The sequence below is a fragment of the Paramisgurnus dabryanus genome, chromosome 15 (genome assembly GCF_030506205.2).
Source record: "Paramisgurnus dabryanus chromosome 15, PD_genome_1.1, whole genome shotgun sequence".
In the NCBI taxonomy this organism is placed as follows: Eukaryota; Metazoa; Chordata; class Actinopteri; order Cypriniformes; family Cobitidae; genus Paramisgurnus; species Paramisgurnus dabryanus.
In genome coordinates, this window is record NC_133351.1 from 6,804,846 (window position 1) to 6,832,300 (window position 27,455).

The window sequence follows — 27,455 nt, forward strand, 5'->3', positions numbered from 1 at the left end:
ATCCGCTTAATCACTGCCTCAGGCCATTTGGAAAACGGCACATTGATTTTTCAGCAAAGTCCTCTTATGGCGCTTTTACATTGCATAGTACCCACAGGGTTGGGTCAGGTCAGCTTACTTTTGGGGGCTTTTCCACTGGGTGGAATAGTTTTTTTAGTACCAACTCGGTTGAGGTTCCAATCGAGATTAGCTGATACTAAAACGTGATGTGAAAACACTAGATCACTGATTGGACGTCACTACCAGCATCATGCTACCAGCTGTCTTGGGCAAACCTGTTGTCATTTGTGCTTTGTTTTAGGTTCCCAAACTCCCTTTTAGCGGTAAAAAACATCCACAGGTTGAGAACCAGAAACACCATACCAGTGTTTTCCAGATTTGCAGTTTGTGGCGGCACATTCGTGATGCTAAGATCCGCATGCACGGCATTTTTGCAACTTGCAACCCGACTTACACCACGGGTGTTTGTACAAAAACTGTCAGGTGAGACAGTGTTTTAGTGATAAATGCGATGTGCAAACATTTATTTGTGGTGGTCATTTTTGATTTGGTGCTGGACATATATGAATGTATGGGAATGTATAGCATTCCAACGACGCTCTCACTTGTATGAGCAGTAGGCAGCGCAAATATAACGACACACCTATAATCCCTCCCATTCTGAAGTGATACTAAACTCAATGGAAAAGCTAACCGAGCCAAAGTAAAGTGAGCTGACACGACCTGACCTGTGGGTTACTATGCAATTGAAAAGCACCATAAGTGAACAAAAGATGAATTGGATGAACTTGCATTCAAACTTGAGTCCCTTGTAAGTACTGTACTTGGAACTAAATGTGGCCCGAATATGGCAGTGACATGGGTCACAGCGCCCCCTATTGTGTGATTCAGTATCTTTATTTTTACATTTTGACTTGCATAATTTGCAATGTAGATTTTTTTTATAAAGTAAGATTTGGCCTAAAAAGCTTGCGTGCACTTAGAGGGTTTTGCAGCGAAAGACAGTCAAATTTGTTAAATGCTAATGAAATGACATTTGTGAAAATAAGACATTTCAATTACTGACTAGTTAGTGTGCCGACATATAGCACCAGTGTGCTCACGGCGACCCGAGTTCGATTCCCGTCTCTGAGGTACTATCCCGATAAAATATGATAAAAGCGCTTAATTTATCTTATTGGGCACTGTTCATAAGAGTAAATGCAACAGTATACACTCTTTTTGTAGCGTAATTGATAAACTATTCAACTGAAAGGTGTGTTAAATAGTGTTTTTAGCATGAAGAGACATGCCGTGCAAGAAGCCTTTCAGTGCCACCCATTTCTCTCCTACACACACAAACATGCTGTAGTGATTCTGGATAGCGTTGGCATTCAGCGTTTTTCCTGCACTCCTGCGGCGCTCAGCGCTGAAAGCTGTGCTCAGGAGCTGTGTTAACATTTCTGCCAGGCTTCTGTTCCTCCATCCATCAATACATAACCTTCACAAATGCGGCAGTTTACTAGAAATAAATGAATAGACATACAGTTGAATCTGCTTTTACGCATGGAGATCACTCGTCTGTTATTGGTTTTGCAGCACATTACACATTACAACACTTTGAGTATTTTGCATTCTGATGAATTTGCATCAAATGAATTTCAGCTGTAGGTTTCTGTTGGGTGTAAGTAATGGAGTGCGACAGAGCAAACTTAAAATCTAATTTATTTTCTATTTAAAGGAATTGATTTTTTTAAGCATTTATAGTGAATGTATCTGTATAAGCGTAAGTCAGTGTGAGTTCATTTAAAAACAGGAATCACCGGTAATTGCTAAAATCCAGATGAAGAGCTATGCTACCCACAATCCTGTAGAGAGCTCCACCAACAGGTTGCTGTTACCATGGAAACAGGATGTGGGCCTCCACTCCCATGAAGCATTGCGTATGATGTACTGTAATTAAATCTCATTAAACTCTGACAAAAAAAATTCAAATTGGGAGATGAGGAGTTGATTTCATCATAAAAGAATTGAAGTACACGGTCTTGTCCCTTGTTTTTATTTTCAGATTTACATGTTCGCTTAAAGTCATCTGTTGTAATAAATGATATGATTCATCTTATTGCTGGTTAGTTTGCATCAAGGCTTAGAAAAATAATTAGACTTTCTGTGGAGAACTCAATGGGGAAAATGGTTCTTCTTGGAAGCAAGGCTGCTGTTAAAGTGGACGGTCACTGTGATAATAAAATGTTATCACAGGTTATGGTTATGATTATGTTTTCCGCTTTACTCTGATTTTTTATGAGACACAATCTCAGTAGGCAAAGAGTGATTTTGACCTGCTGTTTAGTGCTCATCTTATTTGTTTCAGTCCAGCTGACTGCCACTGTGTAAACTCTGTTTTTAAATGCATTATAACAGCCTACATTGATGTGTTAAAGAGTCTCAACTCAAGTTAAAAAAGAGGAAACTTCCCCAGGGCAAGTCATTTTCTTTAAAGATAGATTAACGTCTCACACACTGTCACTTAACAATAGGGATTTATCTTCTTCTTCACCTCTTAAAGTGTTCATATCTGTATACTGATAGAGTTATGAATCATGTGTACTAGACTCTGTTGATCAGAGATACAGCAAATAAATCATATAGTGCCATAAAAGAACTTTCTTTCTTTCTTGCTTGCTGTTTGTCTTCCATCCATCCATCAATCCACATCTTTATTTTTTTCTTATCCACTTGTCTGTCCTTCCTTCATCCATCCATCCATCCATCCATCCATTCACTTCTTTCTTTCTTTCTTTCTTTCTTGCTGGATGTCTTTCCTTTTCCTTCCATCTTCTTATTCTTCTGTCTGTCTGTCTGTCTGTCTGTCTGACTGCCTTTATGTCATTCTTTCTTTATTTCTTTCTTTTTTTTCTTCCTTCCTCCCTTCCATCCATCCATCAATCCACATCTTTCTTTTTCTTCTTATCCGCCTGTCTGTCTGTCCTTCCTTCATCCATCCATTCATCCATCCATCCACATCTTTCTTTCTTTCTTTCTTTCTTTCTTTCTTTCTTTCTTGCTGTATGTCTTTCCTTTTCCTTTCATCTTCTTATTCTTCTGTCTGTATGTCTGTCTGTCGGTCTGTCTGTCTGCCTTTATTTATGCCATTCTTTTTTCCTTTCTTCCTTCCTCCCTTCCATCCATCAATCCACATCTTTCTTTTTCTTCTTATCTGCCTGTCTGTCCTTCCTTTACTCATCCATCCACGTCTTTCTTTCTTTCTTTCTTTTTTTCTTTCTTTCTTTCTTTCTTTCTTTCTTTCTTTCTTTCTTGCTCTATGTCTTTCCTTTTCCATTCATCTTCTTATTCTTCTGTCTGTCTGTCTGTCTGTCTGTCTGCCTTTATTTATGCCATTCTTTCTTTCTTCCTTCTTCCCTTCCATTCATCCATCAATCCACATCTTATTTTTTCTTCTAATCTGCCTGTCTCCACTTCCTTCCTTCCATCCATCCATCCACGTCTTTCTTTCCTTCTTTCTTTCTTGCTGTATGTCTTTCTTTCTTTCCTTCTTGCTGTATGTCTTTCCTTTTCCTTTCATCTTCTTATTCGTCTGTCTGTCTGTCTGTCTGTCTGCCTTTATTTATGCCATTCTTTCTTTCTTTCCTTTCTTCCTTCTTCCCTTCCATCCATCCATCAATCCACATCTTTCTTTTCTTCTTATCTGCCTGTCTCCCCTTTCTTCCATCCATCCATCTACGTCTTTCTTTCTTGCTGTATGTCTTTCTTTCTTGCTGTATGTCTTTCTTTCTTTCTTTCTTTCTTTCTTTCTTTCTTTCTTTCTTTCTTTCTTTCTTTCTTTCTTTCTTTCTTTCTTTCTTTCTTTCTTTCTTTCTTGCTGTTTGTCTTTCCTTCTTTTCCTTCCATCTTCTTATTCTTATGTCCATCTGTCTGTCTGCCTTTTTTATGCCATTCTTTCTTTGCTTCCTTCCTTCCGTCTGTCCATCCATCAATCCACATCTTTGTTTTTTCTTATCCGCCTGTCTGTCCTTCCTTCCATCCATCCATCCATCCATCCATTAATTATTTCTTTCTTTCTTGCTGTATGTCTTTCCTTTTCCTTCCATCTTCTTATTTTACTGTCGGTCTGTCTGTCTGCCTTTATTTATGCCATTCTTTTTTCTTTCCTTTCTTCCTTCCTCCCATCCATCCATCCATCCATCAATCGACATCTTTCTTTTTCTTCTTATCATCTGTCTGTCTGTCTCTCCTTCCTTCCTTCCATCCATCCATCCATCCACTTCTTTCTTTCTTTCTTTCTTTCTTTCTTTCTTTCTTTCTTTCTTTCTTTCTTTCTTTCTTTCTTTCTTTCTTTCTTTCTTCTTTGTTTTTCTTTACCATCTGTCTGTCTGTTTTTTGTCCTTCTTCCATTTTCCTTCTTTCTATCTTTTTCCCCTTTGTTCTAACTTTGTTCTATTTCTCTTCTACTTTGTTTCCCTCTTATATGTCTTTCTTTCTTTTTCTTTTCTGTCTGTCTGTCATTATTTGTTCCATTTTTTTTCTTTTTTCCTTCTTTCTTTTTCTTCTTATCTGCCTGTCTGTCCTTCCTTTCTTTCATCCATTCATCTATCCATCCATCCTTTTTTTCTTTTTATGTTTTTCTATTCCGTCTGTCTGTCTGTGTTTTTGTCCTTCTGACATTTTCTTTCTTTCTTTCTTTCTTTCTTTCTTTCTTTCTTTCTTTCTTTCTTTCTTTCTTTCTTTCTTTCTTTCTTTCCGTCCGTCCGTCCCTCCATCCACGTCTTTCTTTTTTTCTTTTTCTGTCTGTCTGTTTGTCTGTCTTCTTTCCTTCCTTCTTTCCGTTCTTCCATCCACTTCTTTCTTTCTTTCTATGTTTTTCTTTCTTTTCCTTTTCCTTTCCTTGTCTGTATGTCTGTCTGTCTTTCTTTCTTCCTTTCTTTCTCTCTTTCTTTCTTTCTTTTTTTTCTTTCCTTCCTTCCTTCCTTCCGTTCTTCCTTTCTTCCTTCAATCTGCTTCTTTCTGCCTGTCTGTCTGTCTGTCTGTCTGTCTGTCTGTCTGTCTGTCTATCTGTCTGTCTTTCTTTCTTTCTTTCTTTCTTTCTTTCATCCATCCATCCATCCATCCATCCATCTACTTTTTTCTTTCTTAATTTTTTATTTTTTCATTCTCCCTGTCTCCCTGCCGGAACATTCGCAAGGAAAATTGTGAATGCAAATCTGTATTGTATCTGACAAATCTAATATGCTTCCCACATAATTTAATATCTTACAGTTAAGTTGTACAGAGAAACATTTCTTTTGTCTTTCTAGCATCAATATCTCCCTCTATCAGCACAGATATGAGTTATGTGTAATGAGAATCGCAGAAAGACAAAGAGATCCTACACAGTGTTTTTCAGAGCCTATGATTAATAGAGGATACTTGCATGTGCTAAGAGACATTCATCTCTTACTCCAGGACACTGACCGACAGAATCAGCATTTAACAACTGTACTGAGGCCTGATGTTTGAAAGGAGGTGTCAAACTCTATTACTGTCAGGATCCTGTCAGAATCTTGTCTTTGTATTTATATGGTCTTGTGACAGGGTTCTGGCAGTACCATGTTTTATGTGGGAGATGCGTGGTTTTAGTATTGATTTATTCTGACCACGCATTTCTCTGGTTTTGTCACTTTCCCCAGATCCCTTACTTGTGATTTGTTTCAGGTGTCTGTAATTTATTTTGTCCCTATTTAAAGTCCTTGTGTTTGATGTTCCTTACTCTTGTGTTTGTCCTACTACTTATAAGTCTTGTAATGGAATCTATGCCTAGCCTAGCCTAGCCTAGCCTAGCCTAGCCTAGCCTAGCCTAGCCTAGCCTAGCCTAGCCTAGCCTAGCCTAGCCTAGTGTTTTTTTAGTGTCAAGTTTTATGTCTAGTTTAGTCTGGTTAGTCGTCTGTATTGAAGTTTTGTTTCATGTTGTTTGCCCCATCATGGGTTTTGTTTTCTGTTTTGTGTTAAATAAATTATAATTTTTTTATGTTTCGTGTCCGCGTTTGGGTTCTCGATTTGTTCATTCCTGACAATTACAGGCTCAGGCTTCTTTCTTTACAGGGAGTTGAATGAATCAGAGCACAGTCACACAATGACAACCATTCAAAGTGATGCGTCCCATAATGACTCCATGGAGTTATGCTTTAAAGATATAGTGTTCTGGCCAGGCCTTAAATGTTTTTGTTAACACTCACTTTACAGTAACACTAATTTCTTGTTGATGTTTCACACTATCAACGAGATAATCCGTTGAACGTTTGCTATTTTGGTAACACTTTACAATAATGTTGTATTTATTTACATTAGTAAATGCATAAGCTAACAATTTTTTTGCATTATACAGCACACACCGAGCATTTAAAAACCTCACATGTCCTTTAAAAGCTCATCCTCGGCCAATTCAGTAAATTCATCGAGTGTAATGCTGTATCTATCACTCTGTTTTCTTCGTAAGTGGATTAAACTTTCTGTTCTGCGTCATTAACGCTATTATTCAAAAGTAATGAAATCTATACCCAGATTACTGTAATGCGTCTGAATTTACTGACATGAAATAAAGCCCCTGTCAGATCCGCTCAGAGCGCAGAACCTAACAAAGCAGCGCTGTCTGTCATATTAATTATGCTGATGGATAGTAATGCACTTTGAGGGTGGTTGGTTTGTCGTTTAAGACTAAGATCGCCCCCTCCAATTACTCTGTGGTTATTTATGAAGATGATATTGATGAGGATGCTTAGTAGATGACACAGCTGAAATTACCTCTGTCACGGATAATTACTGACCGGACACTTTTACAGATTGTTGAATGCCACTTGTTAGAAGATAAGCCAAGCGTAGACTACAAGAGAGAAACTCATTGCCCTTTCATGTTTTAAGTATCCAACTATTTTACAACAGAAGCATCAAGTGAATAAAGAAATGGGAAAGTTTCGTCCTATCTTTATTAGTTCTCTTTTTATCACCACTCAAATGTGGGTAGGTTTCTTCAAAAATACCAAATTTCATTAATTGCATTTTTGTAAAGGACTTTTGTTAGAGATCAGATTCAGAGCGATGACCAAAACATACACTGAGTTTTTACTGTTTTTGAATCAGTGGATGCTTAAGAGTTTTATAGGTTTTGTAAGAGCACCCCCTGGTGGATAAGAGCAGAAATATAGATTGCCATAAAAACTCATACGGAAAGCGTCATGGGCAGGGAAGTGTTAATGTTTTTTTCCCTTTTTACGATGGCACCACAAGCCATCGCTCGGTGACAGATCGCAGGGATCGAGAGGGTGCGTAGGGCTGTATAAGCAAGCGAAGGTAAGAGGGTGCTGACCCAGTGGTGGTTTTACAGGCCAAGAGCAGAGCTTTCAATTTGATGCGAGCTGCTATAGGGATCCAGTGTAACTTGACAAAGAGAGGAGTGACGTGCGCCCTCATTGAAGACCACTCTTGCCGCTGAATTCTGAATCATCTGTGGGGGTTTGGTTGTGCAGGCTGGAAGTCCAGCCAGTAGCGCATTGCAGTAGTCCAGCCTGGACAGGACAAGAGCTTGGACTAGGACCTGCGTGGCATGCTCATTTAGGAAAGGTCTAATTTTCATTTCATAATATTGTAGAGAATGAATCAACAAGTGTGGGCAGTGCTGGCAACATGGGCTGTGAAGCCAAGCTGATCATCAATGACCACTCCCAGGTTTCTGGCTGTCCTGGATGGTGTCATGGTCGAGGAACCTAGCTGAATGGAAAGGTTGTGATGTATCTTTGGTTCAGATGATATGACAAGCAGTTCTGTCTTTACAAGGTTAAGCTGGAGATGGTGATCCTTCATCCAGAGTGAGATATCCCTCAGGCATGCTGAGATGCGGTCAGAAATCGTGGGGTCATTGGGGTGGAACAACAAGTGAAGTTGAGTTTCATCCGCGTAGCAGTGGTAGGAAAAGCCATTTTTTCGAATGAAAGAACCCAGGGATGTCATGCATATTGAAAAGAGCAGTGGTCCAAGCACGGAGCCTTGGGGCACCCCGGTATTGAGACGTTGTGGTTCGGAGACGTCACCTCTCCAGGATACCCTGAATGGCCTACCTGAGCGGTACGACTTGAACCATAGAAGCACCCATAGCCATGAGATAACTTGACAAGATAATTCGTCAATAGCGGAGGAAGAGTTAAAATAGAAATACAAATATTTGTACCTAGCAAGCAATAGCCGTCATTTCACCAACTTTTAATTATAAACCCGATATAGTTTGGCTGTGAGTAACTTCTAGCCAAAGTAAACTTGAATTCAAGTCCAAAGTAAACTTGAATTTGGTTACATGGTGTTTTCAACAAAATATCTTGTAAAATATACAATATTCCATCACATAAGTAAAATCAACAGTGAATTCATGAACTCAGTCCTTGCACATCAGGATCCATGCTGGCCACTAAAATTTTTTTTTTTTTCTTATTCAAAGCTGGTATTCAGCATTGCACAAGCCTGGATAAAAAACAATAAACTGCAAGCATTCGGGGTCAGAGCCCTGTTAAAGTGAAAAAGGATTTACTCCAGGGCCAAACAATGATAACACACTATTACTATTTCATTTTTAATGCGGATTAAGCCTATTTGTGTATAGCCGGCCCAAGCTGGAATGAAGCCTTTGTGCTGCTAATCAGGCATTTCTGGTTTGTAATATAGTTATTTGGAGTGTAGGGTTTTTTATTTGACAAAACATTTATTTTTATTTTAAACTGACTATTGTAAAATGGTTGTGGTTAAAAAGCTGAGCCTGATACTCTTGAATCTGTGGCTATAGTTGAAATAAATACACCAAGTTTCAAGGTTGAAATTTAACCAAGGCAGGGTTGTTTTAATAAAAAATGCTTGGTTATTTTCAATCCACCGTTTGATCAAAAATGAACGAGCCCAACTGTTGAGTTAAATAAACCCAGAAATTTTTTATACCCAACTGGGTTGTTTGTTCAAACAACCCAGCATTTTTGGTTAAAACAACTCAGCAAAACAACACATTTACATTATTTACATTTATGCATTTGTCAGATGCTTTTATTCAAGGCAACTTGCAGTGCATTATAGTGGCAATATACTGCTTTGAATGAATTTAATGAATTGCAAAGGTTTTTCCATTCCTTCCCAATTGAGTCTTTCGCACACATTTTGAATTATGCATCAATAAAAAAATGTATTACTAATAATATCTTCAATGGCATGTTTAGTGTTAAACATGTAGTAGATGAATTACTGATGTTGGATACAATTTGAGCTATCATCTAACCTGCTTTTGACACGCAGGGCTTCCTGCCCCGAAAGATATGAAAAGACATTTATATCTGTGTGAAAAAGCTAACTGCAGCTGAACACACAATCCAGATAAGACAAATCTCATGGGCTTAACTGTAAAGATAATACTCCCTCCAGAAAAACTATTGCAGGATGACACCACAAATTGTGTTAAATCATGTTTAATAAAAAGGTACCTCTGCAAGGCAGTCAAGTTAGATTACATAATTACAGTAAACTAGGGCATCGGCACAGTGGCGGCAATGCACAATGCACACCCCATGAGACAAACACCTCAGGCGATGAAAGGCCCAGAAAACAAATAATGATTTATCATCGTTTTCCAATATTGCATTTCTTTTTTCGCCTTCATTAAAATCAACATGAAATCATAATTGACCCTTTTTACATGTTTAATATTAGTCTCTTGTTGTGCATTATTCATTGCCACAAATGTTTGTATTCAGGATTTATAATCAAAATTTAATAAACTACTCTCCTTTGAAGTTTTCCATTGCAACTACAAATGTTTAAGCTGTTTGCCAGTAACTTACTGTAGATTTAAATGTATGTTATTTACTGGCAACAGTTTGTTTTAAAATTAAATGAACATTAAACATTAACAAGTTTTTATCTTTACAGAATAAAACAATATAAAATAACAGCCTCATGCAAAGCATTCTGGGAAATAAAATTTGAGGGAAAAAAACTGGAAAAGGTTGACAAGGTTTTCTGGTTCCTGTTATTTTATACTTTTATTCTGTAAAGACAAAGATGTTAATGTTCATTTAATGTTAGTTTGTGTTAATTTCAGCATTTACTTTTTTTTTTTTTTAAGTTGTGACTGTTAACATTAGTTAATGCACAATGGATTAACGTGTACAATTGTATTGGCATTTATTACCAGAGATTAATAAATGCTGAAAAACTATATTGTGCATTGTTAGTTCATGTTGTTACTGTTAACAAATACAACCCTACTGTTAGTGATTTATGTATTATAAAAAATGCTTTAATTGTAATTATTTAATTATTTCCATTGTATAAGAGCAGTCTGGACATCCTTCCTAACACCCCTGTCATGTTTTTAGAGGGTATTTGATAAAAATAGCATTTAATTGTCAAGTGCTGCAAATATTCAGAAATTATTATTCAGACAAATAGCTCAAGTCTTTCACAGTATCATACACCTTTAATTCAGAAAATAAAGCAAAGCAACCCGGTAACCCACAGAGTAAAGGTGGATGCATTGGTATTCAGTTCAGATACCTGCTGCACTCCCACTGTTATGTTCACTGACTATTCAATTTGAATAAACACAAGGTTGCAGAGGTTATAAAATGGTCAGATCTCTTCCTTCTCAAACACAGTCTTGTCAAATGTAAATGACAGACAGGCTTAAGACATCCAAAGATGTCTCTTTTAGATGCCGTGCTGTTTAATGGAGTGTAGAATATTTGAACAAGTCAAAGAGATGCTATCTGTATAAATACTGGGGGGGGGGTGCCTATCTTGGTTTGTAGCTTAAATAACAAAAACCAAAAATAAGATCAGTTTACTTATTGGCATGGGAGCCCTTGAGAACGTTTAGGATAAAACAGCATCCTAGGTGGCTCATTTGTACAATCTCAATTTGCTTTGAAATGTAAATTCACAGGTAAGGTTAGCTCTGAATGTCACTAACTAAATGAATTATTCATATTTGTTTTCATTTTATTCAAACCTGTCTCTTCTGGTGTATAAACAGTAAAGGTCTTCTTTTGACTTCACATTCAAATATATAAAACTCAGAGCTGTGCACTGTAAAAAGTGAAAAGTTGTTTCAACTTAAAAAGTTACTTCAATTTGTACAACTTAATTTTTTTTACCTGAAGTAAAACTAGAGTAAAAATTTAAGTTGAATAAACGTATTTTTTTTTAGGTATTTCCAACTGAAGTAACTTTTTTCAATGTGATAGCCTACCCTCTAAATAAAGTGGTTCTCAAACTGGAGGCCGTGGCCCCCTAAGGGGCCCTGAGATGGTGCCAGGGGGGCCCCACATTAATGTCGTCTCAAAAAAAAACATTATTTTATTATAAATTCTGTGTAATTAAATCTCGGGTTCTCTAAATGTTTAAAAACTGTTGGGTTGTTTTTAACCCCGGGCTGGGTAACTATAGGACAGAATACATTTCTGCAGATAATGGGTTGTTTTAACCCAACAGCTGGGTTATTGTTAATCAACCATGTTAAAACAACCCAGCAGTTGGGTTAAAACAACCCATTATTTGGGTCATTTTAACCCAGAAATGTTTGCTGTCCTATAGTTACCCAGCCCGGGGTTAAAAACAACCCAACAGTTTTTAGATTGGTCACAATAAAAACAAAACAGATGAAACAGGGAAATTGTTGATTCATGTCCTCTGCAGAAAAAAATGATAAAGTCAGACCGCTTTTTATTGATTTGCCTTTGTGAAATTGCATTAAGGGATAAGCTGAATGTTTCTATTTTTAAAATATCTATTACATATCTGTGTTTGCAGTAGCCTACCGTGAAAGTGTTTCGGCAAACATCCCATGAATATTTGTTCTGGGTCAGATTTATCCTCTATTGTGTCTGTGTTGTATGTGGTGGATTGGAAAATAGAGTATAAAATCTACTTTTCAACCTTTACTTAACATATTTAGTATGTGTAACAAAAAAAATTTAGTTATCAGGTGAACTTCAATGTATGCAAAAATAAAATGTTAAAAGGTTAGCTGAATTATATATACTAAATTGTCCTTTACTTCACTCTAAAATATTATGTGTTGGATTTACTTAAAATATATATGCACAATTTTTGCATCACACTTTTTAAGTAATACCAACTTGGAATAATTTTACTTAAAATTAACAAGGAAATATGTGTTATATGAACTTAAATATTCGAGTTCATGTAACATTCTTTACTTAAAAATGTAAGTACATAAAACACAGGTTTTCTTGTTAATTTTAAGTAAAATTATTCAAGTTAGGATTACTTAAAAAGTTTGATGCAAAATGGTGCATATATATTTGAAGTAAATCTAACACATCAGTTTTTAGAGTGTATATTCAAGTCTTACTTTATTTATTTATTTATTACGGCTATATAAATTGTATAGATTGTATAATCTGTAATAATCACTGTAAAAAAAATCTAAACAAGGCACAACAACATTGTGGCCCACACAGAGATTCAGTCTTACCATCATCAAGTGACTTTACAATCTCATGAAAACATACAGCCTAAATCCATAAGAAAAGATGCTTTGGATGTCAATATAAGGCTACTTATGAAATGCTAAAGGGAATAACAGCATTAGGTTGTTATTTTAAGTTTCCAAAAAGTCAAAGTAGCTGTGAACTCTCTGTATGAATGTGACATTTCTATGTCACTCACATGTAACAGCAATACTACTATGTTTCTCTTTCTCTCAAGATAGCCTTAAATATTTTCTGTCTTAAATTTGTGTCTTTTTCTTTTACTTAAGTTTTTTTATATATTTTGTGTGTGTGGTACAGACGTTCTGCTTGTGCTCTAATTGTATATGCACACATTGCAATCAAGTGTTGTTTTTTCGACCAGTAGATGGCAGTGTTGTCTTTTGGACACGTCCATGCAATTAAATCCTGTATTTGGAGAAATATAAAATTCCAATTGACTATTTCTCCTTGTTAAAAAGAATGATCTATATAATGAAAACATGGCATATTTATTCTACAAATGTCATTTTAGGCATTTGTGTATGGGATTATACATTATAATATTAGTAAAATTATTCTATTTTATATTCAATTTATTTTGATTTCCTTTAATGTAACAATTAATAAACACACATGAAAAGATAATAAGGGATCAAATCTCATAAAAACAAGCAATTTGTATTCCCCTTGTTCAATATCTTGTCCAATTGATAGACCAGTTGCAAACATACTGAGTAATAAGTCCTTATATGGTAAACAAAAACTCAAATAAAAAGTGATATAGTGATTTAAGTTTTACAACTAGTTTGATTTCTTTGGTGTGAATTTTGTTGTATAATTTTAGTATCACCATATTTTTGTATCTTTTAGGTAAAAGTGTGAATGCACAACCCCCCTTGCATTTATTTAGGACAAGAGTAAGTGTTTAATTTCTAGGGAACAGTACTGTCTCTCACTTTTTGAAGCTTTGGGTTCCTGTAAGATGCATTGGGTAACACGGGGCTTGATGGATATGTTTCATGTCTCTTGGCATTCACGCTTTTGCAGAATAACTGCTTTGAGAGAGTCAGAGGTGGAGATAACACAACAGCAGGGAGGCAGTACAGGTCACTTCACAATGGACTTGTCATTTGAGTTCAAGAAAATGCCACATAAGCCCTTAAACCAACAGAGGAATAAACCCCCTCTGCAGCTAAAAAAATTTCAACAAAACCACTCTATCTACATAATTGATGAGCAAGTCAGTGATGCTTTACATATGAAGTTGCTGAATGCTTATGTATATTTGCAGTAAATACAGCTCTCTGACAAATAGTTAGAAATAGATGAAGATATTTTTAAAATCACAAGCTGTTTATAAGTCACGTGATGCATGTAGGCAGCATTCCTCATAAGAAAATCAAATGAGATCTCTTGTTTCTCCTATACTTTTAAATGGAGAGTCTGAGCTTAGATTTGTCCATTTCAGTAGATTTCAGTATAAACTCGTCTTGTTTATCACTGCATTTATCCAAAACTAGATTATCTTAGTTATTTTACTTCATTGATGTACAACAATGCTCTAATAAGCAATTTTAGGATACATTTTTTGACAAACTTAAAGTAAATGAAACAAAGAATACCATCAAACCCCCTGAAAAGCAGTCTAACAAAACTTTTTACGAGTCATTTGGTGTATCATCATGATGGATCATTCAGTATGGATTGTGAAATAAGCATGTGCATGGAAATGTACAATGATATGATGTTAACTTAAAAATATCACATACATTTCTGCAGTTACTGTACTCGCTTAACGAACTGTAGAATTTACTTGTAGTTGAAGCCTGTGGGAAATCTCAGCTGTTTTTAATGGCTTGAAACAAAATTACAGCTTCTGTTCATTGACATTAATACAGCACCCACTCGGGACTTTAATATAGCCTACACCATTATTATGAAAGAGAGAAAATTAACCCGGTCAATGACGTTGTGAGAAAGCCACACTTTTTGTGCCACATTTTCTGTGGTATTCTCAACTGACCACTTAAAAACAAAGAGACATTTTATAGACTATTGTAAATACTTTCATGAGTGTGAAGATGTGAATACACTTTTACTGATATACCGTACGTTTTTTTAAATCATTTTGCTTTGATATTAAGATTAGACTTAAGGTTAAGCCCAACTGATAAATATTTTAAACATATATGAAACATATGAAGAAGGGAAGAGCTGCATACATAGCCTGTAACATTTGGAAACAATAATAACAAATAAAACGAATTTCTTCGGATTCGTCTTTTTATTTAAATTACACTTTCTTGGACAAAACATAACCATAAATCAGTGTTTCATGACGCATAGTACTTATTTTTATGATCAGGCCATGATACTGTATGAAAATCGTCTCCCACTCATTCTCACTAATGTAGAGTGATAGTTGAGTAAAACGCGTTTTGTGTTTGACACTCGCCGGCTTCCGTAGCATCACTTCCGGAACACGACGGGAAAGATGGCGACCGAGACAAACGAATCAAAAACGGCTATAAATATGGATCCTGCATCGAGAGATGAGGTACGAACGGCATTATTTTGTATAATTTATCCACTGTTATTTATGTTTGACCGCACGGAACCGCCGTTAGTCAGACAGATGTGTTTCATCGGGTTTTAGCGGGCTGGGCCGATACACATGGAGCAGATGGCGCTACAGAAATGTTTTTGAAACCATTTGCGTGTAATACAGACATACATGCTGTTAGTAAACATTAGCAAACGTTTATTTGAACATACTTGCAAGCCTGTTAGTTTTAAAGCTTCGGTTTAAGAATGGATTATGTTTAAAATCAAATAAAGTTTCCTAGAGAAATTACTTTAAGTTAGCGTACAGATACCGTGAGACAATAACATCTTATCAAGTGAGTCTCATACTATAAGGATACATAAGCTGGTAGCTGGTTTAAGCTGGTCCTCCCAGCCTGGCAAAGCTGGTCAAGCTCGTGGGTCAGGTAGTCTTCCAGCCTGTCCAGCTTAAAAGTTGACCACAACACAGCTTAACCAGCTTGATACATCAACAAAACCAAGTCGGGAGACTAGCTCACCAGGGCAGCTTTTGCTGGTTATGTGTTTTCTAAAATTTTCTAGGAAATGTCATTAAGGAAATTTCTTTGACATTTTTTCTGTGATCTAGTTGGCAACTTTTTCTTATTTATTCAGTTCAAGACTCAGTTGGACTGAATGTATTTAGTTTCTTAAATTAATTTTTTTGTAATGCAGAAAATAAATATTCATAAATAAATATCTTTGCAAAATTATATGACTAAACTAAAGTAATTTTTTTGTGATTTAAAGTTTTCCACATAAAGCAGGAAACAGGAGCAGACAGTGAAACACCCTTGATTTCTATAATAAGAAACACTACTTTTTATACATTTTTGTGTGAACTGTCCCTTTTAATGTTCCTTATTTCATAATTAGATTGAGACTTTAGTTTGGATTTTACAGGCATGGTCACATTGTTTTTAAGGTTAGTTGGTTGAGCTTAGAAGTCACCATGCTTGTATTAAATACGGGCAACATGTCAACAGATTAAGTCCTGATAAGACGAAACCTTGTTTCTAATCTCGAAATGTAATAGTGTAATAAGCCTTTACTCAGGTGGTATATAGCCAATAACATAAAAGTGTGCGTAAGACAACAGCTTCCTCACGCGAATTAAAAGATTTTGTGTCTAAATAACATGATAGTGGGATTGTAAAATCAGTCAATGTATTTGGTGTTTTGATAAAATCATCAATTTAAACTTATCTTGTAATGAAACATATTGACTAATAGACAGATGCTGCGTCCGAAACCGCCTACTTCTGTACTATATAGTAGGCAAAGTAGTGCTTTTTGTATACTATATAGTATGGAAGTAGGCCATTTCAGACACAGCAACAGTGTTTAACTCTGCCTCACATGTGCACAGTCCAAGCATCCATTTCAAAATAAAAGTTTAATTATCATCAAGTATAATTTTTCTGTTTGTTTACCTCGCTATTCAAATCGTTGATACACCGTTTGTTGTAATTATATACAAGCACACAAAGGGGACTACTGGGTCCTAAAGTACAATCATTTCTCACAGCAGACGATAGACACAGACAGATGACTTGCAGATTTCTGCTGTGATTATATGAAAATATTATTCACTTCTGTGATATCTGAACTGGATTAACATTTATCTCACGACCCCAAATGTGCCATGATTAATGTTAATTTTATTTATTTGATGTTTATGCAAACAAAAGTGCACGTACATGTAATATAATTTTCAAATTTTAAATGGTTATCTAATGATTGAAGTTACTGGGATCTGTGAAAATTACTGAAAATCTGTGGAAGTTTCATAGTGATGTAAAATGTTTATACCATTTCATCTCTAGTTTGTACTTTGTTTACACTTGATTTTGTCACACAGCATGAGTAAAAAATGCCCTTCCTTTTCCATAATTTTATACGTCATAAATATCATTACTGCAGAAATACTTAAAATATCATGTTTTAATTTTGAGATTGTATTGTCCACTCGTAACTGTATGTATGTATGTATTGTAACCCCACCATAATATCAAACTCTCTCAGGAAGACTCTCTGGTCAGGGTTTTTTTGTCTCGTGTAAAGTGCTGATATGGCTCTGTGTCTGAATGATTCATTTTTCGAGTACTCAGCATTCTCAAAATATAACACTCTGAAATACCACCCTACCTGCTTAAATGGCGGACTGCAGTTTTCCATAATCCTGAAGAAATCACTTAATTCACCCGCTGCGTATGTCTTCAGATTAGGCTTGGTAGGGACAGATAATCTGATCTCAGCTTGTTGCGTTTTGTATGTTGAGGAAGGCAAAGCTCATAGCTATTCTCTGAGTGTCCTCGCCTTCTCATCTTAACCCTTGTTGGTTTGCAAGCGTTACAGAAACAGCACAGAGAGTCTCGCATTACCAACACACAGAACACACTCGTCTGCTTCCTGCCCATTCTGCTGAAGCAACAAATTGAATTTAGATTGAAACAGAGGTGCTGGCAGCTGAATGGCATGTCCACTGAAATGAGTGATGCTTTACTGCTGCTGTGAGAAACTCGGGCAATTACTGCATTACTAGATGCAAATGCACTCATGGGTGTTCTGTGTATGCTACGTCAGCTACTTTTTTTTATATTCATACAGCACAAGGAACGCATGTGGTTAGAAATCACAGTCCCACTACCTAAATTCATTCAGAAGTAATCACGGGTGGATATCTAGAGAACAAAGGCTGATTCATTATAAATCAATTTACTGGTGGCCTACACCCCAAAAAAATGCTGGGTTATTTTCAACCTTTGTAAACGCAAACACAAGCCATAATTGTTTCTGGGTTTGCTCCTGTAAAGGGGACCTAGTAACATTGCCGTAATATTTGCGTAACGCGTCCTGTGTGAACAAAAGGCAGAAACGATTCTGTAAGGAGTGTGTCGTAGTGAGGGCATGCATGTCGAGAAATTATGGTGACACAGGGGTTTTAAATGCAGATAAACATTCACTATGAAAAATGACTGCAAACTGGAATAAAGCTGAGATCTTGGTGCTCCTTACTATCTGTGCTGAAGCTGAGATCGATCGCCAAAATATTAGGACTGTGCGTCATGTGCTCATGTATGATCAAATCAGAAATGCACGCATGGGGGTTTTCAAGGGAAAAATCACGAATATTAAAACTTTTGTCATGGATTCTGAAAAATCATGTTCTACATGAGCGTCCGTGTGCACAAGGTTGGTAATTTGCATAAAACACGCCCAAACCAGCTCCATATAAGGGCTTTCCGCAGCGCTGGCAGAGAGAAAATGGATGCTGTAACAAATATGACATTTAATTAATATGACAGAGAATCACATCCGTATCTAAGTTAAAATAAAACAGACAGGAGATCAAGTGATTGACGTTTGAACTTCTCATTACATTTTACATGACGTTTACATTAGGCATTAAGCAGACGCTTTCATATAGAGATTTAAAAAGTGAGGAAGGAAAGCGTGAGGATTTGACATTACGTGCATCGTCTTTATATGTGTAGAAAAAATAAGTAGGCTATAATAGTGTATTACTATAATGTATATAATAATAATATAGATCATGTATAATAATATATAAACAGAAAATATAATCATGTAAATTTTATATATCAACATTATTATAAACAATATAATTATAGCCTAGTATTTGATTATAGTGTACGTGATTATACCGTACGTGGTTTAAATTTTTTTAAATTTTTGCATACATTTAGAAGAAATTTTGATAAGGTTTTTTTTAATCATGATTTGTTTGTGAAAACAATCGTACGCACATCTCACGCACAAATTTGTGCGTACGCATGCTTAATGAATGAGACCCAATTTCTTTGTTTTCTGAAAAGTGTACAGTACTTAATAGGGGTGTGTAACGATTAACCGTGCAAATGCGCGTTTTCTCAATGAATGAATTTGAATGAATTACGGTGAAATCCCGGCACATCCGAACGCCAGGGGGCGCTCTCATGCAGAAACTCCCTTTGTGCCACACAAGAAGTATCATTGCAAACACTATTCCAGGAAATGTCTACACAGGAATATTTATACGCTGTTCTTCAAATGGTTTCAGGTATTTTCATGATAATAAAGAATATTTTGAATGATTTTGCTTAACGAGTGTTGCTTTTTTAATTCTACGTTATAAACGACTCAGACTCATAATGATTTTAGATTGATAAGGACTTCTTACTGACCAAATGCTGTAGTTCACGCACAAGCTGTGCATAAAACAAAGAATCGCACCCTTGCGATTCAGAATCGATTTCAGACAGGCATTTTTAATGGGGACCGCGATTGAATCGTGATTGAATCGTTACATCCCTAGTACTTAATGTCTGATACCAAATGCTATAAGCACCAAATTTAGAGTGCTGCAAAGTATTCGTCATTTAGCATTAAGTCACAATAGTTGTATATAACCTGATGTAGTTATTTTTTAACATTCGTTTTTGGAATATAAGCCTGAACTAACACTTATGTTAGTTGTAATTGTAAGTTATCAATTATAATCAGCCAGCGTCTGGCCAAAATCTGTCTGGCTGGCAGATATGTTGGTCTATCTCAAATCTTAATAATAGGAATAAACGGCAATCTGTCTGTGCTGAGCACCTGTGATACGATCACCCGAGACTGATGCTAACAGCAGGTGTAAACAATACAATACTACTACACAGTTTTTGTTCTTTATTTAGAAATCTATCTTTCAGCCCTTGATCTTGTTTTCTAGGACACTGCCATCACAGCGCACAAATTCACTGAGACCTTCTGTACTTTACTGTTACAAAACAAGTGTGTTCTTACTCCGTGTCCTCGCTTTGTCTTCTAGCCTGCCGGCCCGGGAGGGATGGAGCCGCGTCAGAGGACGACCAGCACAAGTTCATCTGAGGATGGAGACGGTGATGAGCGCCGGAGGACTGCCGGTGAGCTGCTTCTTTTATTTTAAAGTTTAATCTGGAGCATTAGAGCAATAGTCACCTTCAAAGAGTTTTAAAGCATTATTCATGAGATGTTTATCCCCCTGCTTTTTCAGAGGTAATCTGTGCTTTTCAAAGTCCCAGTTTGTTGCTATTTACTTCATGCCTTTGCATCTTATCCTGTTCCACATTTTGAAATTATATTTTCAGGACGTTAATGACAACGTCATACCTAGATGGCATTATTAAAGGGCACCTATTTTCCAATTCACGTTATTACATTTCCTTTGTTGTGTAAGTGTGTATTAGTACATGTTAACGATATGCAAAAGGTACAAACCCAAAGTAAACAATGACACAAGATATTATTTCCAACGTAAATCTCTTTTCTTGGACTACAGCAAACACATGGATTGTAGGCAACTTCCTAGGATTGTGATATAGACAAGACCATCCATATCATAATTCCCCCCGCTTCGTGAGTTAACTCCTGTTAGCATTGCATTGTGACAGAATCTTTAAAACATGGTAAAGCCTGATTTATAGTCATGTGTAGGTTCTACGCCCGAGACTATCTGTAGCCTGTGTGTAGCTCTGCGTAGCCTGACGTGCACCTCGCAAAAATTTTAACAGCGCGTCAGATCTACGCGGACCGCAAGCGCTGTGATTGGTTAACCAGAACCCCTCCCGTCAGGTAAAAAAAACTGCGTCATAGGTATTTCCATTTGTGACGGTGAAAACAAAGATGAGCCAAGTTGAGGAGTGATTTAACTCAAACTGCATCAAAAGTCGTTGTTTATTTACTTCCATCATTGCTGGTCTTCTCAAATTATACACAACAAGTTGCTGTTTCTTCTTCATTTGTGGGTTAACTTGCTAAGTTAATTCTTCTTTGACGTTCGTTCTGCTACTGTGGTTACACGCGTGGTTACTGCCCACCAGCGGTCTGCGCGTGTGTTTGCACGTCGACGACGACGCTAAAGTATAAATGAAAACCGATTCGGAACCTACGCCTTCGCAGCTACGCCGTAAATCCTACGCACGACTATAACGAGCCCTTAAGGAGCGTCACATTTCCGACTGAGGTCAGAAGTATTCAGACCAATCACAACGTACAGGTTAGCTGGCCAATCAGGGACACGGAGCTTTTCAAATCAATGAGTTTTGTACCAAATCAGTCCATTTAAGGAAAAGAGTGAAATCTGGAGCTACAAAAATGCATGGTATGTGGAAAATAATGTTTTTTGAACCATAAACCATGCGAACACATTGTATTATACCAAATACACAAAATAACATTGATTTTTAGCAATGAAATAGGTGCACTTTAATCTCTAGAAATTGTAATTTTGCTCACCCCATGACCTTATTATGGGTGAAAATAATAAAAATTGATTTAGATTGCTTCAGCTTTTTCTTGACATATAAACCCCCTTATCCTAACAGCTGAGACCTACTTCTACCTTTTTTATAGTCAGCACATAGATGAATAGCATGACATCAATGCTCCACTGTAGATGCACCTGTCGCAGATTCACACAGATTGTCCAGCTCGCATGGTTGTGTGAAAAATGACCACAAACAAAGCCTGCATTCTACCGACTATGTGTATTTATTTTTATTTCTCAGGGGTTGTTTACACCTGGCATTAATTTTCTGTCTCTCTTGTGATAAGATAGAGAATGCATACACTTGCATATTCTCTTCGAAAGCGTGGATGCTGTTGCAGGGGGAATTTTTGTATTTATGTTTTGCAATATTATGGCTAATATTTAGTTGTGTCTCCTGAATTTCATACAGCAATGGCAAATCAGTAATCTAGAATCATGATGTACACACAGCCTCAACACTTCTGCCTATTTATCTGATCTATTGCGTTCTGGTCTCTGGAGCTCATCACCAACAGTCTCACTTCAGTAACCCTTATAGTCCGTGTTATCGTCTAGAAAATGTTTTCTGCTGAGCTGTTGCAAACAGATATCTTTCTGCGAGTCGGCGTGTCTTTAGACACTTGCACAGGGATATTTGCCCACACTCGAGTGAGATTTATCTAATTATCGCTGTAAAACCCAAGGACACTTCTCACCCAATAGCATGCTGTTTTCGATGATGTGTTGAGGGGTCAATCTGTGTATCATTGTGGTTAAATAGCACAATTTGGATCAAATGTAAGCATTATATCTGAGTGTGCACGGCAGTCCATTTTCTGTATCCCTTTTGGGAAAAATTTGAGAATTTGTTTTAAAACAATATCTTTTTTTTCTTTGTGATGTATGGCAATTTCCTGCAAACTTGCTTGGTTTGTGAAGAACATTCATGATGGACAGGTCATTGATTTGTCATACATTTTGGGACAACAAAACCTACATCTATGTTCTTTGACCTTGTTCCTTGCGTCACCAATGGTTGGACTGTCATTGTTATAATTCAATTTAAAAACAGCAGCATGTTTCAAAAAAGTTATTGTCTATCTAGTTATTCTTTGAATTCGTTTGGGTTAACCTTTTTTAAATCTGTCCTTCAGAGCATTTTTAAAATGTCAGGTTTACAGCTTAGATTTGGCATTGAAATTTGATTTACAACAGAAAAGGACACCTGCTGCTTGAAAGCCACTTCTTACTGCGACTGCTGAAATTTGGTCCGTGCGTTTTAAGATCTTTTAACAGCGATCGTGCATTTTTAAACCGTTGCACCAAAATCACTTTGTTTGCACTTTAAGATGTCAGTATCATAAAAGCCTTATATGAAAAATTAAGAAACGTTTAGGCTTAGGATGTGTTTTTGTTCCTTGTATTTAGTAGATGCTTTTAAACCAACAAAGAGATCAGCAGGAGAACAGCAGGTGTTGAGTCACATGCCCAGATGGGATCTCAACAGATTGCATTGCTCTTTATAATTATTTCATGGGCTTTTTGTGCTCCCCAGGACAAATTCGGTGTCCTCTTGTGTGTGTTAGCTCTTTGTGTAAATATCACAAGAGGAATCATGCATTTATTTACCCAATAATGATGTAAACCCGTATTTGAGTGCCTCTAAGCCTCTTTTTTTTACAATGTATTCTTTACAAAATTTAGTCTCTTTCTTCTGCCTCATTCCCATTCATTTATTCATTCATCGTTAGTTTAGTTAACAATAGTTTAGTTAACAATGTCTTCGTGTTTTGTTTTCCAGAGGGCCAGCATGAGGATCATCCTAGATCAGCTCAGCCTGAGAGATCCGGTTCCAGAGAGGGAAGTCCTAGAGCACGCAGTCCGGCACTGAGGGCGTCCTCAAAGGCCAGTCGCAGTCAAGAGTCCAGCAACTCGGACAGTAACAGCAGCGATGAAGACAGTGATTATGCTGTTTGGCACAAGATGAAGAGTAGTGTCACACATATCAAAGTGAGAGAGACAAAATTATATTATTTTGATCATGTTTTTTTGTTGCATAGATTTTTGAATTTAAGCATGTTATTAGTTCATCATTCCAATGTTGTATATTATTTTGGAATCTGTTTAACTCTTTCACCGCCAGCATTTTTAAAAAAAAGTTGCCAGCCAGCGCCAGCGTTTTTCATGATTTTCACCAAAGTTTAATGCCTTCCAGAAAATGTTCTTCTTTAAATATATAAACATACAATATACCAAATGAAAGAACAGACCCTCTGCTTTCAATAAAAAAACCCGTTTCATCCTACCTTCAGTGGTTCTTTTGTAATCAGCTTTTGAATATGGGTAGGTTTCTGCAAAAACACCACAGTTTGAGCAAAAAGCAGAGATAATTCCATTTTTGTGATGGACTTTTCATAGAGATCCCATTCAGAGCGATCTTTAAAACAGACACGGACTTGCAGCCGCTTGCCATAGGGCAATACTTCCGGGTTTAAAAAGTTGCGGAAGAGCGCCACCAGGTGGATAATAGCGGTATTGCGGAAAGACGGAAAATCTCGTCATTGGCGGGGGAGCGTTTTCTCTTAATTGACGAGATATCTCGTCAATGGCGGTGAAAGAGTTAATGACAAATGTCAAAGTTAGAGCTGCAACAACTAATCGAATCGTTGATAATATTTGATAATGACAATAGAGGTCAACAAACATCATTATTGGTAAGTTTGATCTTTGATATCACTTGCCACCATCCCTTTGCAGCAGTGCAAGCTGTGTGGTTATAGGTCAGGTGCATCTGCTCCCAACAAAGATAGAGTCACTTATATTAAACAATGGAATACATTCCCGGTCGCCAAAGACCCAAATATGCAATAATGATTGGCGAAACATTTATGCATTTAAGGGTTAAAACGTAAGTTCAATTTTTAGCAAACAGTTGTGTAAGTCTCTTGCTTAGCACTTTGCATTGAAAGTAGTCAGACTTTAGAGTTTACATGACAGTCATTCACCTACAACATGTTTGTCTTTGATCCAGCGTGCATCGGATGATGACAGCAAAAACAGACAACAAAGCCCCTCACCGGACAGGTAAGTCCTCCATGAGTCTTGAAATCCACCCAGAAATTTGAAGCTTCTTTTCCTGCCAGAGTTTTTTTTTTAAGTTTAATGCTTTTAAGAAAATGTGATTCTTTAAATATACAAACAAACAATATATCAAATGAAAGAACATACCCTCTGCTTGTTAAACAAAAAAACTGTTTCATCCAATCTTCATTTGTTCTCTTTTTATCCCCTCTTTATTATCAAATATGGGAAGGTTTCTTCAAAAAGCTGAGATAATTGCATTTTTGTTAAAGGATTAGTCTATTTTCTTTAAAAAGAAAATCCAGATAATTTACTCACCACCATGTCATCCAAAATGTTGATGTCTTTCTTTGAGTTTTTTGAGGAAAACATTCCAGGATTTTTCTCATTTTAATGGACTTTAATGGACCTCAACACTTAACAGTTTTAATGCAGTTTAAAATTCCAATTTTTAAAGGACTCTAAACGATCTCAAACGAGGCATAAGGGTCTTATCTAGCGAAACGATTACGCAATTATTTGAGGTCACGCTGGCGCGTCACACAGCCAGAGGAAGAAGAGAAGTTGTGGTTTAAAATTGCATATTTTTTATTTTCTTGCCAAAAATGACAATCATTTTGCTAGACAATCGTTTTTGCTCAAAAACTCAAAGAACGACATCAACATTTTGGATGACATGGTTGTGAGTAAATTACCTGGATTTATTTTAAGAAAATGGACTAATCCTTTAAAAATCAGATTCAGATTGATGATCAAAACATACAGATACAAAAGAGTTTTTACTATTTTTGGATCAGGAGTGCCACCTAGTGGACAATAGCGGAAATATGGATTGCCGTAAAATGCTAGTCATTGGCAGGGGAAGTGTTTTCTTTTAATAAAAAGTTAAAACTTCACCATTTGTCTCCATAAAAGGAATAAAACTCAGAAGTCACGCTCAAGATCCCGCTCCAGATCCCATTCCAGATCCCGCTCCAGATCTCGCTCTCCTCCAGATCGATATGGAAGGGGCCGTAGGTGAGAAATATGTGCTTTGCAAATGTGTTGTTTTTTTTCATACTGATGTAAAATATTCCACCTTAGGATCTGACATTTCTTTGCACTCCTGCGTTGTTGTATCAGGTCCAGGGAGCGCGAGCGAGACAGAGACCGATATGGCGACCGGGATCGTTACGAGCGGCGCTCCAGCAGAGAGAGGGATTTGGAACACCGGAGGAGGGGAAGGTCATCCTCACCAGCCAAGAATGATGAACCTCCTGCTGATGAGCCTCCAGTAAAGAAGAGGAAGGAGAATCTGGACCCCATCCTGACCCGAACCGGTGGGGCCTACATCCCACCAGCCAAACTGCGCATGATGCAGGCTCAGATCACTGACAAGAGCAGGTTGGTTTCACAGTTAGATAAGGGTCTCAAACTGAGAGGGTGTCAATCCTAAACTTTCCTTTCTCATAAAATTCTAAAGCTGTTAAAGTCAAGCTGATGCCCTTTTCTTACACTAGAGAAGTCTTTTGTTTTTCCCAACGAAGGATAATTTATTCATAGTTAGGGAATAGTAGAGTCTTTCAAATCACATCAAATGTCTTACAACATTGTTTTTAGCCATATTTACATTTATGCATTTGGCAGATGCCTTTTTGTGTGTTGCCTTGGGATCGAAATCACCACCATTTGCTTTGTTATTTACCATAATGCTCTACTTACTGAAATACAGGAACACAAATTCAACTACAGGGACTCTAGACTTGCATGTTTTTTCTTCTTGGCTGCTCTAGGTTACTTTTTATACAAAATACACCCCAATACCGATCAACCGATTTTGAAGCCATTGTTCTGAAAGTCCAGTGTGAATGTGCAAAGTAATAAAGAGTAATTGCCATGTATCAAAGGGGATCTTTGTTTATCCGTCTTCAATTATATTGACTTTGAAGCCATATTGGACCTCATGTAAAGAATAGATTGTGATTTATAGGTGGTGGGAAATGCATCCGCATGGATTCAGTGAAGGATCGATTAAATTCCTCATGCAGAAGAATGGAGGTCACCAGTCAGGAAATATAGAGGCGTCCCTCAGGGTTGGGAGATATCTATAGCATGAGAAGTGCAGCCGTATCCTGCGCTTGAGGCCAGACACTGGAAGATAGGACATAGAGAGACAATACATCAGGGATTACACTCAAGAGCAAATAAAGGCAGGGAATTAGGTGGGGAAAAATAGCTGTTCGCCACGAAACCAAGATAGACTGCAGAACATCTCGCCATCAGCATTTTCAAGGATGATGTACAGAATTAGAAACATGGATTTCGTCCAAAAAATGATTAACCATCATGTGTGAATTAAATAGTAAAATGAAATATTAATAATAATGCAAAATTTATGTATCATTACCATTCTGTTTGTTTCATTTTACAGTTTGGAGTATCAAAGAATGAGCTGGGAAGCCTTAAAGAAATCCATAAATGGTCTGATCAACAAAGTAAACGTTTCAAACATCGCCAACATTATTCAAGAGCTTCTGCAGGAGAATATAGTGAGGGGCAGGTAAAGATTTAAGCAGTCAAATGTTGTACTTAACTGTTTTATTTTCCTGTCTCCAAAACATTGATGGTCCTGGTCATGTGTCTCTTCAGGGGTCTTCTAGCCAGATCTACACTTCAGGCCCAGGCCGCCTCTCCTATCTTTACCCATGTGTACGCTGCTGTGGTGGCCATCATCAACTCCAAGTTTCCTCAGATCGGGGAACTGATACTCAAGAGGCTCATTCTTAATTTTCGGAAAGGTTACAGGAGAAATGATAAAGTAAGCCTGTAGGAAGCTGGGTTGTAACGGGGAGCTTATTTAAATCTTTTTCTAATTTCTTTTGTTTCATTTTTTTCAGCAACAATGTCTCACAGCATCCAAGTTTGTGGCTCATCTTATCAACCAGAATGTGGTATGTTCTCCTGTTCAAAGTATTACTTTTCATTTATGCTTTTAATATATTTGAGATTAGACTGTGTGTCTCTTAAGAAAAAAAATCTGT

The 27,455-nt window shown here is 36.9% G+C and overlaps 1 protein-coding gene across 1 annotated transcript in view; it reads left to right on the top strand.

Annotated features, from left to right (window-relative positions):
- The first annotated feature begins 14,961 nt into the window (after nt 1–14,961).
- cwc22 (CWC22 spliceosome associated protein homolog) overlaps nt 14,962–27,455 on the top strand; it is a 54,596-nt gene continuing 42,102 nt past the window's right edge. The window contains exons 1-9 of the mRNA XM_065252222.1: nt 14,962–15,051; nt 19,897–19,990; nt 23,156–23,364; nt 24,386–24,438; nt 25,351–25,452; nt 25,558–25,818; nt 26,846–26,974; nt 27,064–27,232; nt 27,312–27,365. Of these exons, the coding sequence (XP_065108294.1) occupies nt 14,989–15,051; nt 19,897–19,990; nt 23,156–23,364; nt 24,386–24,438; nt 25,351–25,452; nt 25,558–25,818; nt 26,846–26,974; nt 27,064–27,232; nt 27,312–27,365 (1,134 nt within the window). The 5' untranslated portion in view covers nt 14,962–14,988. The remainder of the gene's footprint in view (nt 15,052–19,896; nt 19,991–23,155; nt 23,365–24,385; nt 24,439–25,350; nt 25,453–25,557; nt 25,819–26,845; nt 26,975–27,063; nt 27,233–27,311; nt 27,366–27,455) is intronic.